At 50.0% G+C, this 13961-nt stretch overlaps 1 protein-coding gene across 1 annotated transcript; it reads right to left on the bottom strand.

The window, feature by feature from the left end:
* Positions 1–209: 209 nt before the first annotated feature.
* On the bottom strand, positions 210–10213 carry VRTN (vertebrae development associated). Its single transcript, XM_060620266.3, has 2 exons — positions 10010–10213; positions 210–3197 (listed from the first exon to the last, which is right to left on the bottom strand). The coding sequence occupies exon 2, from the start codon at positions 3194–3196 to the stop codon at positions 1085–1087; it is 2112 nt and encodes a 703-aa protein (XP_060476249.3). The 5' UTR covers position 3197; positions 10010–10213; the 3' UTR covers positions 210–1084.
* Between the last annotated feature and the right edge of the window lie 3748 nt (positions 10214–13961).

The following is a 13961-nucleotide window of genomic DNA, read 5'->3' as shown; positions in this document are numbered from 1 at the left end:
AGTTTTTTCCCCATAGGTAGGAGTATCTTTCCAGGGCCCACCCCCAGCTGAAGAGCACCCAAGGTCACCTCTAGATCCAATTCTAAACAGAATCCCCAGAGTAATCCCCTCCATCCGCCAACCAAAGGGAATGTGGGAATAAGCAGTCACATCCTGGCAAAACAAATACCAGAGACCAAGGGCTATGGGCACCACATCACTTTATTTCTTTGGTTTTCCAACTCGACTCTTGGACAATGCAAATTCAGTTACTCGCCTGCCTGGCCACCGTATGGTCTCTCACTGATGGGGCACAGGCTCCGAGGAGGGACTCAACAGAAAGACAAGGGTCCCCAAGAGCCAACCAGGCTGGCAGAGGACTGAAGCGTCCACAGCAGACGGGCCAAGCACCAGCAGAGACTCGAAGCCACCTCCCCCAGCCCCTTACCACACTCCTTGCAAGGAACAGGCCGGCACCTCCGTGATCCAGTCCAGGGCCTTCCCCTAGAGGTTCTTCCTGTATGCCCTCACGTCTCATGCTGAGCCCGGCACCCTCTCCTTTGGGGGCACCAGAGAGAAGCCACTGACCTGCTCCACGTTTGATTTCTAATGTTCCTTTGGGAAACAGCTTTGAGTAAGGAGGGTGCCAACCCCCAAAAGAAACTGAAGACCTACATTCTGCTTAATGGGACAGATCGTCATGTTACAATATTTCTTTCGTCCCCAGGAAGATCTGAAAGCAACTTCAGCTAACCAAACCCCCACCCCAAACATACAGTTTCCAACACCAGCCAGGGGGCCCAGCCAATCCACTTGAATCAAAACAAAAAAAACTAAAACCAAGACAACAATAAAAAGCAAGAATGGCAAACAACTGAAATGGAGAACGTTTCTGGTCTTGTAGCTCTCCACAGGAGACCAGAGGGCTGATGTCGGGCTCCGTCTGCCGTAGAGCCAAGAAACAACGCAAAGCTGCCCTTGGAGTCAAGGCAGACACTGTGGGAGCCAGAGCAAAGGGCATCCTGGCCAAGCCAGGCGTCAACTTAGGTCCCTGACCCTCTGCAAACGGGTCCCCTCTCCTCCCAGCCCCCTTCACACCTCCTTGTCAGCCATCAACCAGCGTGAGGCCATCGTAGAGTGCCCGCTTCCACATGTAGTAGGTAGAGCGGGCAGTGAGGGGAAAGAGGGCACTGAACTCCTTGAAGGAGGGGAAACTCTTAGACTGGAAGCGTTTCTGCAAGAACAGCTTGGCCTGGGCCTTGAACTTTGTGGTGGCGAGCATGTCCATCACCAGCACTTGGCCGTCCCTGCCACCCGCTGCCGCCTCGGTCACAGGGAGGCTGCTGTGGGGCCGGCCCTGGGCCGTGGCCCCCTCTCTGGAAGGCCCTCCCTGGGCTTTCCCCGGATCCTCTCCTGGAGAAGACCCCACCCGCGGGGGGTCTCCCACAGGAGGGGCCATCACAGCGGTCACATCCCTGCAGGCTTCTTTCTCCTGCTTCTCCTCAGCTTCCATCCCTTCTTTGCCCAAGCTGGGGGCCTGCATCTGGAATTTGGACAGGCTTCTGGGCCAACTCCGGGCAAGACTCTTCCAGACCCAGAAGGTAGAGGGCGACAGGCTGGGGTAGCGGAGGCGGAAGCGACAGAAAGGGAGGTGCCCGCTCAGCACCTGCTTGCGGGCAGCCCTGCGCAGACGCCTCTGCCAACGGGACAGGGGCACCTTTGGGGGCAGAAGCTCACGGGGGGCGGGCGGTCCCCCCGCAGTCGCTTGGCCCGGCCCCTCTCCCACCTCACCCTTCCAAGGGAGCAGGGCCTCCTCCGGAACAGACGCTGGCTGGGGAGCCCCGGTCGTGGCGAGGGCCGGCGCCGGCTTGAAGCCGGGGTTCCTTCGGAGGGCCTTCCGGCGCCAGTTGTAGTAGGTGGACCGCGAGATGCCGGGGAACCTGCGTTTGAAGCAGCGATAGGGTACCAGTGTGTTCAGGGAGATGCAGTGCTCCAGGTACAACTTGGCCCGCTGCATTAAGATCATGCCAGGGCTCGACACGGCCAGCGACGAGCATCCCAGCCCCTTGGCGATCTGCTCGTCCGGCAGCTTCTCCAGCTCCTCCAGCACCTGCACCTCCTTGGGGGCCAGGGCCTGGCAAGTGCCAGAGCCCAGGAGCTCTTGCTTCCAGGCGTAATAGGTGGAGCGGGAGATCTCGGGGAACCTCTGGAGGAACTGCTGCAGCGGCACGACGCCCCCGCGGTGGAAGCTGTCCTGCAGGAAGTGCTTGGCGGAGAAGCGCGTGGCCACCTTCTGCCGGTGCTCCTGGGACTGCCGCCGCCAGCGGTAGAAGGTGCTCTTGGTGACGCTATAGCGCTCGCAGAGGTGGGAGTAGCTGAGGCCGGGCTCCTGGTTGAGCAGCGCCAGGGTCTTGGCGGGTGGCGGCAGCGGGGCCAGGGCTGGAGGCGCTGGGGGCAGGCCGGGGTCACTCTCGGCCTCCACCTCCTCCAGCCCCACCACGGGGGCAAAGTACTGGTGGCGGAAGAGGTGGCTGGTGAGGGGCTGGCCGGCCCACATGATGTGCAGCGTGGCGGGCACGTGGTCGCAGCGGCGGGGCCGGATGACGCGGTTAAAGTAGGGCCGGATCTTGAGGTTTCGCATGGGGTAGATGGAGTAGATGTTGCGGCGCAGGACGGAGGCGAGGGCGTACAAGTGCCACACGTTGGAGAAGCTGTTGGGGAAGCAGGTGGCCTTGACATCCGCGTCGAAGATGGCCTCCAGCGTGGCGGATGGCAGGCTGGTCATCTCGGGGGATTCCTCAGAGCGCAGGGAGTAGCGCACGGCTTGCAGCATCACCTTGGAGTCGATCATGCCCTGGAGGTAGTAATGCCGGTGCAGCAGCATCTCCACCACCGTGCGGGCCCGCAGCTCCAGGCTGAAGCCCGCATCGCCCCACAGCAGCACGCTGGCGGCCTCGAACAGCAGGCTGCCCTCGCCTTTGCACACCAGCGGCAGCATGTTCCGGGGAGCGTCCTCCGGGTACAGGCTCAGCGCCACGGAGTCCACCTCCAGCACCTGGGGGCCGGAACCCCCCTCTCGGCAGGTGGGGAGGGTGAAGGACGACAGGACTTGCTTGGCCTCCAGAGCAGCACCCACGAGACCCTCCAGGCCCTCGGACTCCACGGCCTCCTGCAGCTCCTGCAGCACCTGCTGTACCAGCTGCTCCCGAGACGTCATCCTGCCAGGACAGAGGGCAGAGGGCAGGGTCAGGACAAGGTGCCCAGAGACCCAGCGATGGTGTCCTGCACCTTCTCCCTAAGGAGAGTGCCCACCCACTCCCATTCCCCCAGAGGGTGGGTGTAACAGCTAAGGGCCTCCCGGGGGTTAGTCACTCCCCAGCCAGCTCCCCAGCCAGCGTCTGTTCCGGAGGAGACCCTGCTCCCTGGGAAGGGTGAGGGGGGAGAGCGGCCAGGAAAAGCAACTCGTCTCTGCAGCCTGGCTTTTGATAGTAGCTTGAGCAAGTCACTTAAGCTCTCCATTATTCTGGTTCCTTTTCTGGTAAAACGGGATGATAAGAGTATCCACCTTATACAGTTAGTGTGGGCATAAAAGAGACAATGAAAGTAAGGAGATATGTAGGTATACACACACACACACTCACTCATCTTTAGACGGTGCCCGGCACACAGGGAAGCACTACAGAGGCATTAGTTAGCTATTACACAGTACATATTTTACAGTACAGCCATAAAGGTTGTACCTCTGTACCTGTTCAAAGACTTACAGTCTCAAAGAGCTACAATTGGTCTGCCTTTCCCTAGATCAGTGCTTCTCAAAGTATGGTCCATGGACCCTTGGGGTTCCCGGAGACTTTTTCAGGGCGTCTGCAAGGTTTTTTTTTTTCCTAAGTTTATTTATTTTGAGAGAGAGAGAGTGCACCATCGTGGAAGGAGTAGAAAGAGGGAGAATCCCAAGCAGGTTCCGTGCCATGAGCACAGAGCCCGACGTGGGGCTCGAACTCATGAATGGAGAGATCATAACCTGAGCCAAAATCAAGAGTGGGACACTTACCTGAGCCATCCAGGTGCCCCATGGGGTCTGCAAGCTAAATTATTTTCAGAACACTAAGATATATTAAGATAACACGAAGATATTATTTGCCTTTTTCATTGTGTTAATGTTGGAGTAAAACTGTGGTAACAGCATAAATCATGCTATGCTAGCAGTCATGTTCTTCACCACCATGTACTCAGGGAGAAAAAAACCAAAAGGCTGGTGTCACTCAAGAATGTCCTTGATAGGGGCGCCTGGGTGGCTCAGTTGATTGACCTTGGCTCAGGGTATTATCTGATGGTTGAGGGCATGATCTGATGGTCCGTGGTTCGAGCCCTGCTTCAGGTTATGTGCTGACAGCTCAGAGCCTGGAGCCTGCTTCAGAATCTGTGTCTCCCTCGCTCTCTGCCCCTCCCCCCGCTCGTTCTCATTCTCTGTCTCTGTCTCTCAAAAATAAACATTAAAAAAAATGTCCTCTGGGGGGTGGGAGGGAGGGCAGGGTGGGTGATGGGTATTGAGGAGGGCACCTTTTGGGATGAGCACTGGGTGTTGTATGGAAACCAATTTGACAGTAAATTTCATATATTAAAAAATAAAAAAAATAAAAATGTCCTCGACGAAGCAGTAAAGATTTTTATTTGTATTTAATCACAACCCTTAAATACATGACTTTTCAATTTGGGAAGTGGCAAAGTGGGGAATACTCATTTCTGCTGCACACTGAATGTCTCACATGACAATTGTTTGGTTTATAGGATCAACCAGCCGCTTTTATCATGGAATATCACTTTTACTTGAAAGAAAAATTGAGACATTACTCATTTAGATTTGGGTATATTGGGCAGACATCTTCTCAAAAATGAATAAGGTGAGCCTGTCACTTCAAAGAAAACTGTTGACAATTTGCTGCCAGTGAAATTTGGGGCTTTCATTTGGAAACTAGAATTTTGGGAAAACCTGTATCCACTACAGTGAGCTTGACAGCTTCCCAATACCTAAAGACTTTACTGATGAAATCAGTAGTGACACTAACAAATGTAACTTTTCATCCTATATAATGGAATTGTCAACATTTGAAGATCTACATCAATCAATGAACTGTATTTCCCCAAAAAACAATGGGTGATGTTACAAAGTCACATACAAGTAAAAGATCCAGTCAAAGCCTAAAAGAAAACAATGGACTTTAACGTACAAAAACTTCACGGATATTGTTTCGGTTTCTACATCATAACTAAGCTTTAGGGAACTGCTACTTGTCAAGTGTTGGTGTGGTTATCAAAGAATATCCACTGAACAAGCTATCGAAATACTCTTCCTTTTTCCATCCACATATCTGGCCAAAGTTGGATTTTCTTCAAAAACTACCAAAAAAATTTATCACAAGGGATCAAACAGAGATGGATAGGAGAATATCTTTGAAACTAGATAGTATGTGGGTGCCTGGGTGGCTCAGTCAGTTAAGCATCCGACTTCAGCTCAGGTCACGATCTCGCCATTCATGGGTTCAAGCCCTGCGTCGGGCGCTGTGCTGACAGCTCAGACCCTGGAGCCGGCTTCGGATTTTGTGTCTCCCTCTGGCCCTCCCCTGCTCGCACTCTCTCTCTTTCAAAAATAAACAAACATTAAAAAATTTTTAATTAAAAAAAATAAACTAGATAATACAGAGATTTAAAAACATGTCAAAGAATATGCACTCTTCTCACTACATCTTTTCTATTCTGGAAAAGTCATTTTTCACAAAAATGTGTTATCCGTTGCTGGGTCACGGGGTTGTTTCAGAAATATTTTCTAAATTCCCCAGTTTTAATTTTGAATACAATACACTTGGTAGATATAACCTATATACATAAAAGGTCTTCAGGGTCCTCAAGTTTTAAAGAGCACACATGGGTCCTGAGACCGAAAAACTTGCAAACTACTACCCTAGAGAAAAGAGCTTTCTCAAAGGGATGGAAGCCTACTCACTGTGCTAACACAGGTCTAATAATTAGGATCGATCAAGCATTTAGTATTTGCCAGGCACTGTCCTCAGCCTGACAGACATGTTTTAGAGTAGGCACTACCCTCACCCCCAATTCAGAGGAGAGAAACCTGAGAAAATCCAACTCAGGCTGATATGCCGTAGGTCATACAAATGGTGTGGCCACTATCAGGACTTGAACCCAGATGCCTTAGCGTCTGTGATTCATCTCCATTTTAAAATACCAGCCACCTTTTCAACACAAACATCATCCTAATTACTGGTACATTTTCAGCGTTGCCTTGCAAAGCAAAGTAATATTCCTTTTCCCACACTGCTTTTAATTTTTTTTTTTAACGTTTATTTATTTTTGAGACAGAGAGAGACAGAGCATGAACAGGGGAGGGGCAGAGAGAGGGAGACACAGAATCTGAAACAGGCTCCAGGCTCTTAGCAGTCAGCACAGAGCCTGACGCGGGGCTCAAACTCACGGACCGCGAGATCATGACCTGAGCCAAAGTCGGACGCATAACCAAGTGAGCCACCCAGGCGCCCCCCCGACACTGCTTTTAAATTAAAAAGGAGAGCACTGTCCGCTCTCAGATCTTTGCTCTCAGAGACTGATAAATTGCTTTAGGTTAGCCTTAGGTCTAAACACTGCCTTTGGGTCTATATATCTGTCAGCTCATCAAACTGCACACTTAAAGGGGGTGTGCTTGAGTGTAAATTATGGTTCAGAGAAGTTTTGAAAAGAAGTCTGCAAAGCACCAAAGGAGTGCCACCAGAATTTTACCGGACAATCATAAAAAAGCAAGCTTTTCAAAAATTAGTAATCAGGCACACCTGGCTGGCTCTGTTGGGAGAGAATGTGACTCTTGATATCGGGGTTGTGAGTTTGAGCCCCATGTTGGGCAGAGAGTCCTTTCAAAAAATAAATAATTTTTTAAAAAGTTAAAAATTAGAATCTCCTTTGGGTAAAATTTCTTGGCTGTAGATTTTTTTTTTTTTTTAAACGTGTATGCTGTGACAGATCTGGTCTAACCTCTCACCAAATTTCAATTTTTACCATACCATTTGACCCTGGAGTTGTGCTTTTAATCCGTTCGTCTTGTATGTACTTTATGTTTACCTTTCAGGGGCGCCTGGGTGGCTCAGTCGGTTAAGTGTCCGACTCTCGATTTTGGCTCAAGTCATGATCTCGCCTATCTTGAGATGAAGACCCCAGTCAGGCTCGGCTGACAGCGTAGAGCCTGCTTGGAACATTCTTGCTCTCCACCAACCCCCCCCTCCCGAGCCCCCCCCCCTGCCCTGCACGCTTGCTCTCTCTCTCAAAATAAATAAATCCTTAAAAAATAAAAAACCATTAGTTTTCATTCAACTCAGGAAATAATGTCCTATCAATCCTTGGTAACATACGCGAGAAAAAGCTGAGCCCTGAAAAATAAACTGTCTAACACAGAAGAGCTTTTTCATTCTGGCAGACAACAAAGATGCTTGAGGTTTTTTTCTTACAGGTCACGGGAAGAACGCGCTGTACAGCTGCCTGGACATGAGCATTGTGCTAGATGCTTCGCCAACAAAATCATGAAAACAGCCACCGCTTACTTATACTTACTATGTGCATCTAATTAGGTAATTCAACCCAAATCTCAGAAAAAATAAGGGGACAATTAATTTAAACTGCGTGGGTGCTTCTTCCTGCCCTTCCTCTCAAGTCTCTTTTCCTGAGCAACACCACGTTCCCTCTGGTGATTACAAGCTTCTGTGGGCTTCACGAGGGGTGAGCGTTTTTAGAAGTCATTTTGTTTCTGTGTGGGTCTCACCTTCCCCCCACGTGAACTACGATCCCACTACACCTGTACCATTGCTAGGATGGCTATTCTTAGTTCACGCCTGGGGAAATGGAGGCTTGGGGTTAAATAACTTTCCCAAGACCACACAGCTATTAAAGCTATAAAACTTAAGCAATCTGACTCCAGAGTGCCCCTCCTAACCACTGTAATTTCACCACCCAGGGGAATATATCACCCAAAATGCTTATGAGCCGAAGGATCCAGGAACACATGGATTCTTGGAGCTCTGAGACAAATCTGGCCGTTTTACAGATAAGGGAACTGAGGTCCAGAAAGGTGAAGACCACTGGCCTGCATTCAAGCAGCAGTATCCGGATATCTCCCAACAAAATGTCCAGATATACCACACTTCCTTCTGCACAAACCCCACCCCTCCTCCTACCCACTCTTCCCCACCTCAGTCTCAGTCCCACCCAGCTTCACTCCGCCCAACCTCATTCGCCCAATCTCATCCGTTCCTCTTCCCCAAAGAGGTAAGAGGAGATATGAGTAGGGACTACCCCCCTTCTGTTTTCCTCAAAAGCTTACAGAGAAAAAGCAGCTCCCTGGAGAGGCTCTGCACCCCACATCCATTCAGGAGGGTCTGGACTACCAGGAGCGGACAGTGCGGAAAGGCCAGAGGCCCTACGGGAAAGCCAATCATCCTTAAGTAGACAATTGGTTGATGGGGTTCAGGTGCAACAGTCTCCTCCACAATGGCTGGAAGTGCAACGCAAGGCAGAGCTGGCGAACGCCAGGTGCGTTCGTGGAATGAGGTGCGCAGAGAGTGAGAGCTAATCTATGGGCTTGGCTCAACTGGCCTCCCTGACCCCACAACTCTGGGAAGGGATCAGAGAAGGTATGAAACCGAGGAGGCTTACAGGGGCTCCCCTGGCTTGAAGTTGGAAGGAGATAAAACAGATCCAGAAAGCACCCCGCCGGCATCTTAGTGCTTACGAAGGGCTCTGGAGCCAAGGAATAAATGAAGGGACACTGTCAACTCCGCAAGAGACCTAAAGCCTCACCTTCACCAAAGGCAGCTTTCCTCCTCCCTCCATCTCCTTATTTCAAGCATACGGGGTCTCAGAGCCCAGGTCTGGCCTCTGTCCCTCCCATTCTAGGAGGAGTCGGCCAGGGTTCTAGGCAGGGTAAGGGAACGAAGGGCCAGGAATCTGCTAACACAATACTGGCTTAAGTCTCCTCTGGCCTCTAGAACAATCTCCTTCCCTGCCAGCCTCATCCTAGGCTGTGTTTGCTCACCAAGGACCCCGTGTTCTCCCCATCCCCTCTTTTCTCCCCTTTCCTCATAAAGTTGGCTCTGCAGTCTCCACAGTCAACCAGGCCCAACAAGGAGCAGACACTGCCACGCAGGCCTCAACACTCAGCAAGACCGGATAAGACCATGGTAAACCCGCTGGCATCTCACCTGGCCTGGCTCCGGGCCTCTCTGGCCTGCCCTCCCAGCTGGCCAGGATATGTCCCTGGCTGGAGGGAGCGCCAGCCATCTTGGCTCCTTCCCTGGTGGTCAGAAGGCCCAGGAGGGCACGGGCGGCCACGGGGGCTGGCTGGGGTCAAGCAAGTCCATCAGCTGTGACTTCCCAAGGAACCTCCCACAACCAAGGGTAACGGGAGTGCCTTCGGGCACCAGGGTGGGCCTGAAGCCACCAAGCCAACCGAGTCTGGGGAGTTCGGGAGTTCCCAAATTTAGTAGCTCCAGTGGACCACGTGTCTGGAGAGGTAGAGGGGGAGCGTGGCCCACGAGGGGAAGCAGTGCAGGCCGATAGTCGCCCCTCAGGATGCCAGGAGGCAATGGGTGGCTGGGGAGCAAGCTGGCTGGCCCCGGGCTTCTGAAACAAGGGATCCGACACGGGAAGCTCTGAGAGCCTGGGGAGGGGCCGAGGACGGACGATAGTGTAGGGTGGGGAGGGGAGATAGGCCGGCGGGTGGGGGTGGGGATGGGGCTGGAGGTGGGGGTGGGGAGAAAGAACTTGAAACAATGCCTCACTTCCCCCCTCCACACACACACACACACACACACACGCGCACACACACTCACACAAGCTTGCAGCATCTTCCCAGAGTCACTCTTTGACCCTTGGGTCCTTTTTTTGGCCCAAGGCCAGCCCTCACTCCCCTGGGGCCTCCAAGCCGCGCAGGGCACCCACTCTTCCTAATTTTGAAGAAACTTCCTAGTTTACTGACCTCGAGGGTGGCCCAGAGCCCTGGGGGCGTCCACTTCTTTCTCCAGCTTCCAGCTTGGGACATTTAAGTCACCCTGCGGCAGCGTCCCCAGCCGAGCGCTACTCTCACTCCAGAACTGGCTTCGTATCTGTAGTGGACCATTGAGCATGGACCGTCTACAGCCAACTGGCCGGTGGAGAAGAGGCTTAAGCCACTCCCCCCAGGAAATCGCCCACCCTCAAGTGCTCTGGTCCCAAGATGAAAGAAGTGCAAATTCGGGGGTCACTTCCAATGGTAAAGTGATAGCAGCTATTGTCTCCTCCGCTCTACCCAGCTGGGCGCGTTAAAGCGCCCAGACCTAGTTCTGAAACAGACCCCAATCTGCCCAGGGAAAACTTGAAAGAAAGTTGAAAGATTTCCAAAGAGTTTGGGGCGGGGGAGGGGCTGGGGAGGTTTAGATAGAAAGACCTAAGGAAGAAAGTCTATGGCCAGGCTTGAGGATAGGGGTAGGGGAGCATCGCTGGAGCCCAGAAACTGGCCTTGGATGAGTGCGTAGACTTTGGGGCTTTCTGGACCTGCAAGATGTTTCTCCTCCTGAGGCAGTCTCCCCATCCCTGGCGGTGCTGGATGGGGAGGTTGGAGAGCTCACTGCCCCACCTTGGCGCAGGCCCCACTTTCTGCATGGGCTCCGTTCCCACCTTTCTCTGAGCATCCCCCAGGCGTGGGGCTCAACACCTCTCACTCCCAAAGCGTGCCTGGGCCAGAATCGCTTCTGTCAGGGGCCAGAGCGCTGATCCCCACGACGCCTAGTTTCCTGAGCCCCACAGGAAGGCGGGGTTGTGCGGTACCTGGGCTTCCGTCCCTCCCGGCGGCTCATCTCGGCCCAGGGGCCTCAGATAATCCCAGAGGAACCGGTCCAATCCGCCCGTCTAGTCCCCGCTGGTGGGGGAGGTGAAGGCCGCCGGATTGCAGCCTTTGGTGGTAGCTCCCCCCAGGGGCTTTCCTGCCCGGCTTTAACCCTTTGGAGTGCCGGGGCTAGCCGCTCTCCGCCCGGACTTCATTCCACCCACCTCCTCTCTATCGCCTGACCCCTGGCTACCGGTGTAAAATGCCTCCCCAGGGTCGGTTATGCCCCAGCTCCACAATGATCATTTGCTCTTCTGCCAATCATGAGCCCTACACTTACCACCTAGATCAAAAATCCTTTATCGAACGCTCGTGCCCAGGAGCACGGGAGAAGGGGACCACCAGATGTGAGCTCAAGTCCAGTCCCTGGATCATAATCACATCAGCCCCACCCACCATGATGGCAGCCGCCCGAGGCAAGCTGCTTAGACGGGTCCTGGACTTGGATTTGAATGCCAGCCCTGCCCCTCACTAGAGTGTGGCCTTAGGCGAATTGTTCAACCCTTGGAGCCCTGACTTCAAGGTTACCGGGGCACAAGCTTTACCGCAGAGTTGCGGCATAGATTTTAGGAGATGATCGATTTAAAAGCCTTCAGAACCGTGCTTGGCACGGATCAAGCCTGTTCCAGTCCTCAGCCTCTCCCGTTAATTTGAATTTTAAAAGTTTCAGAGAATAGTGGTTATCTTGTAGAAGAAAGAGTTGAATACTTTTCCTTTCCAAATTATCCTTCTGTGTTGACATTTTATAAGGAGTCTACGTTACTTGCTATCATTTTAAAAAGCGATGAAGATCATTTTAAATTATTTAAAAGGCTAATGGAATCTTTAAAAAGTATTTTTTAAAAAGAAACCAAAGGTTTGTTGATGCTTCCACCACCAAAGTAAGAGTCTTTTTTGTAGACTAATTGGGAAAATTTAGAATAATTGGAAACTTTTTTAAAGTAGAAAGAAGAAAAAGTTACCTATAATTTCATTATTTAAAGACAGCGATTGTGAACATCTTGGTATATTTCTTTCTAATCTGGATTTTTTTTTTTCCTCTTAGACTTACACAAATTAAGCATTCTCTTTCCAAAAGATCCAAATGGTACAGAGTAAAAAATAGAGTAAATTGAGCAAGTCTTCTCTTTCAGTCCCTAACACATTCTCTTCACTATGCTTATCTGCCAGCTCTTTTTCTGTGCATTTACAACACGTATAAATTTCTGGTCTTTCTCTGCATATTTTTGTTCTAACAACATTTTTTAAAGTACTTTTGATTATATTATATGCATAAAAAATAATGTATTATTCAAAACGCATGTAAATTTTGGTTCAGAAATTTACGAAAGGATTCAGGATTCAAATTTCAGCCCCTTCTACAGTTTCTCTCTCCAGAAGCAGCCAATGTTGTTTCTAGGGTTTCATTCCAGAAATATGCGTAAACAAGCAAATCTCTGAGAGAGTGCTTTTTTTCTTTGAAGCACAAATGGTAGTACGCTAAACACTCCTATGCACCTTGCTTTTCTCACTTTATTTTTTTATCCAGTCACCGTTGTCCAACGACATGTAATGAGAGCCACACATACCTTTACATTTTCTAGTAGCCACAATAAAAATATTTAGAAGAAAAAAAAAAAGACTTTAATTGAATGGACAGAGGGGTGATTGAATTGGACAGGTGAAATTAATATTTTGTAAGTAGGTTCCACGCCCAATGTGGGGCTTGAACTCACAACGCTGAGATCAAAAGTCAGCTGGGTGCCTCAATGGGTTAAATGTCCAAGTCTTGGTTTTGGCTCAGGTCGTGATCTCATGGTTCTAAGATTGAGCACCATGTCGGACTCCACACTGGATTCTCTCTCCCTCTCCCTCTCCTCCATGCATGTGCGCTCTCTCTCTCTCAATCAAATAAATAAATAAATAAAATAAAGAGTAGGATGCTCTACCAACTGAGCCACCCAGGGGCCCCAATTGATACAGTTTATTTAAACCAATATATCTGCAATATTATCATTTTGACAAGAAATCAATATAAAAATTATTAATGAGAGGAGCGCCTGGGTGGCTCAGTTGGTTAAGCATCCAACGTCAGCTCAGGTCACGATCTCATGGCTCATGAGTTCACTGCTGTCAGCACAGAGCCCACTTGGGATCCTTTGTTTCTCTCTCTGCTCCTCCCCCACTCACGCACACACTGTCTCTCAAAAATAAACATTAAAAAAGAAGAAAAAAATTTACTGAGATATTTTACATTTTTTTTTGTACCAAGTCTTCAAAATTCAATGTATATTTTCCACTTAAAGCAAATCTCATGTAGAACCAGCCACATTTCAAATGTTCTGCAGTCACAAGGGGCTGGTAGCAAACGTATTAGCACACATCTCGATGCAGCAGGAGCCCCATTTTCGGAATTAACATAAAGTACTATCCGGGCCTCTATTGATGAACATTAAGGTCATTTCCATCTTTTGCTCTTAAACCAAGCTACAACCGATGACCTTGCACATATGTAGGAATAGCTATACTTCCAAAGTGTGTTTCAGTAGTAATTTGTATGGATTTTGCAAATTTCCCTCCCTTGAAGTTGTACTGATTTATTTCCCTGAAAACAAAGTAGGAGAGTGCAGTCTCCCTCCCCCTAGTAATGTGTTACCATGTTTTTTTCTCTGCAAATCTAGTAGGTGAAAAATTAGTCCCTCAGGATGGTTTTAATTTACATTTTGTTAATTATGAGTAAGGGAGAATATTTTTCATATATTTTTGAACCATTATGTTTTATTTTATTTTATTTATTTTATTTATGTGCATATTCTTTGCCCATTTTGCTATTGATTATACACATTTTTCATGTTGTTTAATGAGAGTTTTGTATAAAGATAGCCCTTGGGGGTGCCTGGGTGGCTCAGTCAGTTAAGCGTCTGACTCTTGATATCAACCTAGGTCATGATCTCACAGTCGTAAGATTGAGCCCGACATCAGGCTCCACACTGAGTGTGGAGTATGCTTGGGACTCTCTCTTTCCCTCTCTCTCTGCCCCTCCCCTGCTTGCATGCACACCATCTCTCCCTCTCTCAAAATAAATTAA

Source organism: Panthera onca, chromosome B3, assembly GCF_046562875.1.
Source record: "Panthera onca isolate mPanOnc1 chromosome B3, mPanOnc1 haplotype 2, whole genome shotgun sequence".
Classification (NCBI taxonomy): Eukaryota; Metazoa; Chordata; class Mammalia; order Carnivora; family Felidae; genus Panthera; species Panthera onca.
Note: the sequence above shows the minus strand (reverse complement) of the source record. Positions and strands in the feature narration are given on the sequence as shown.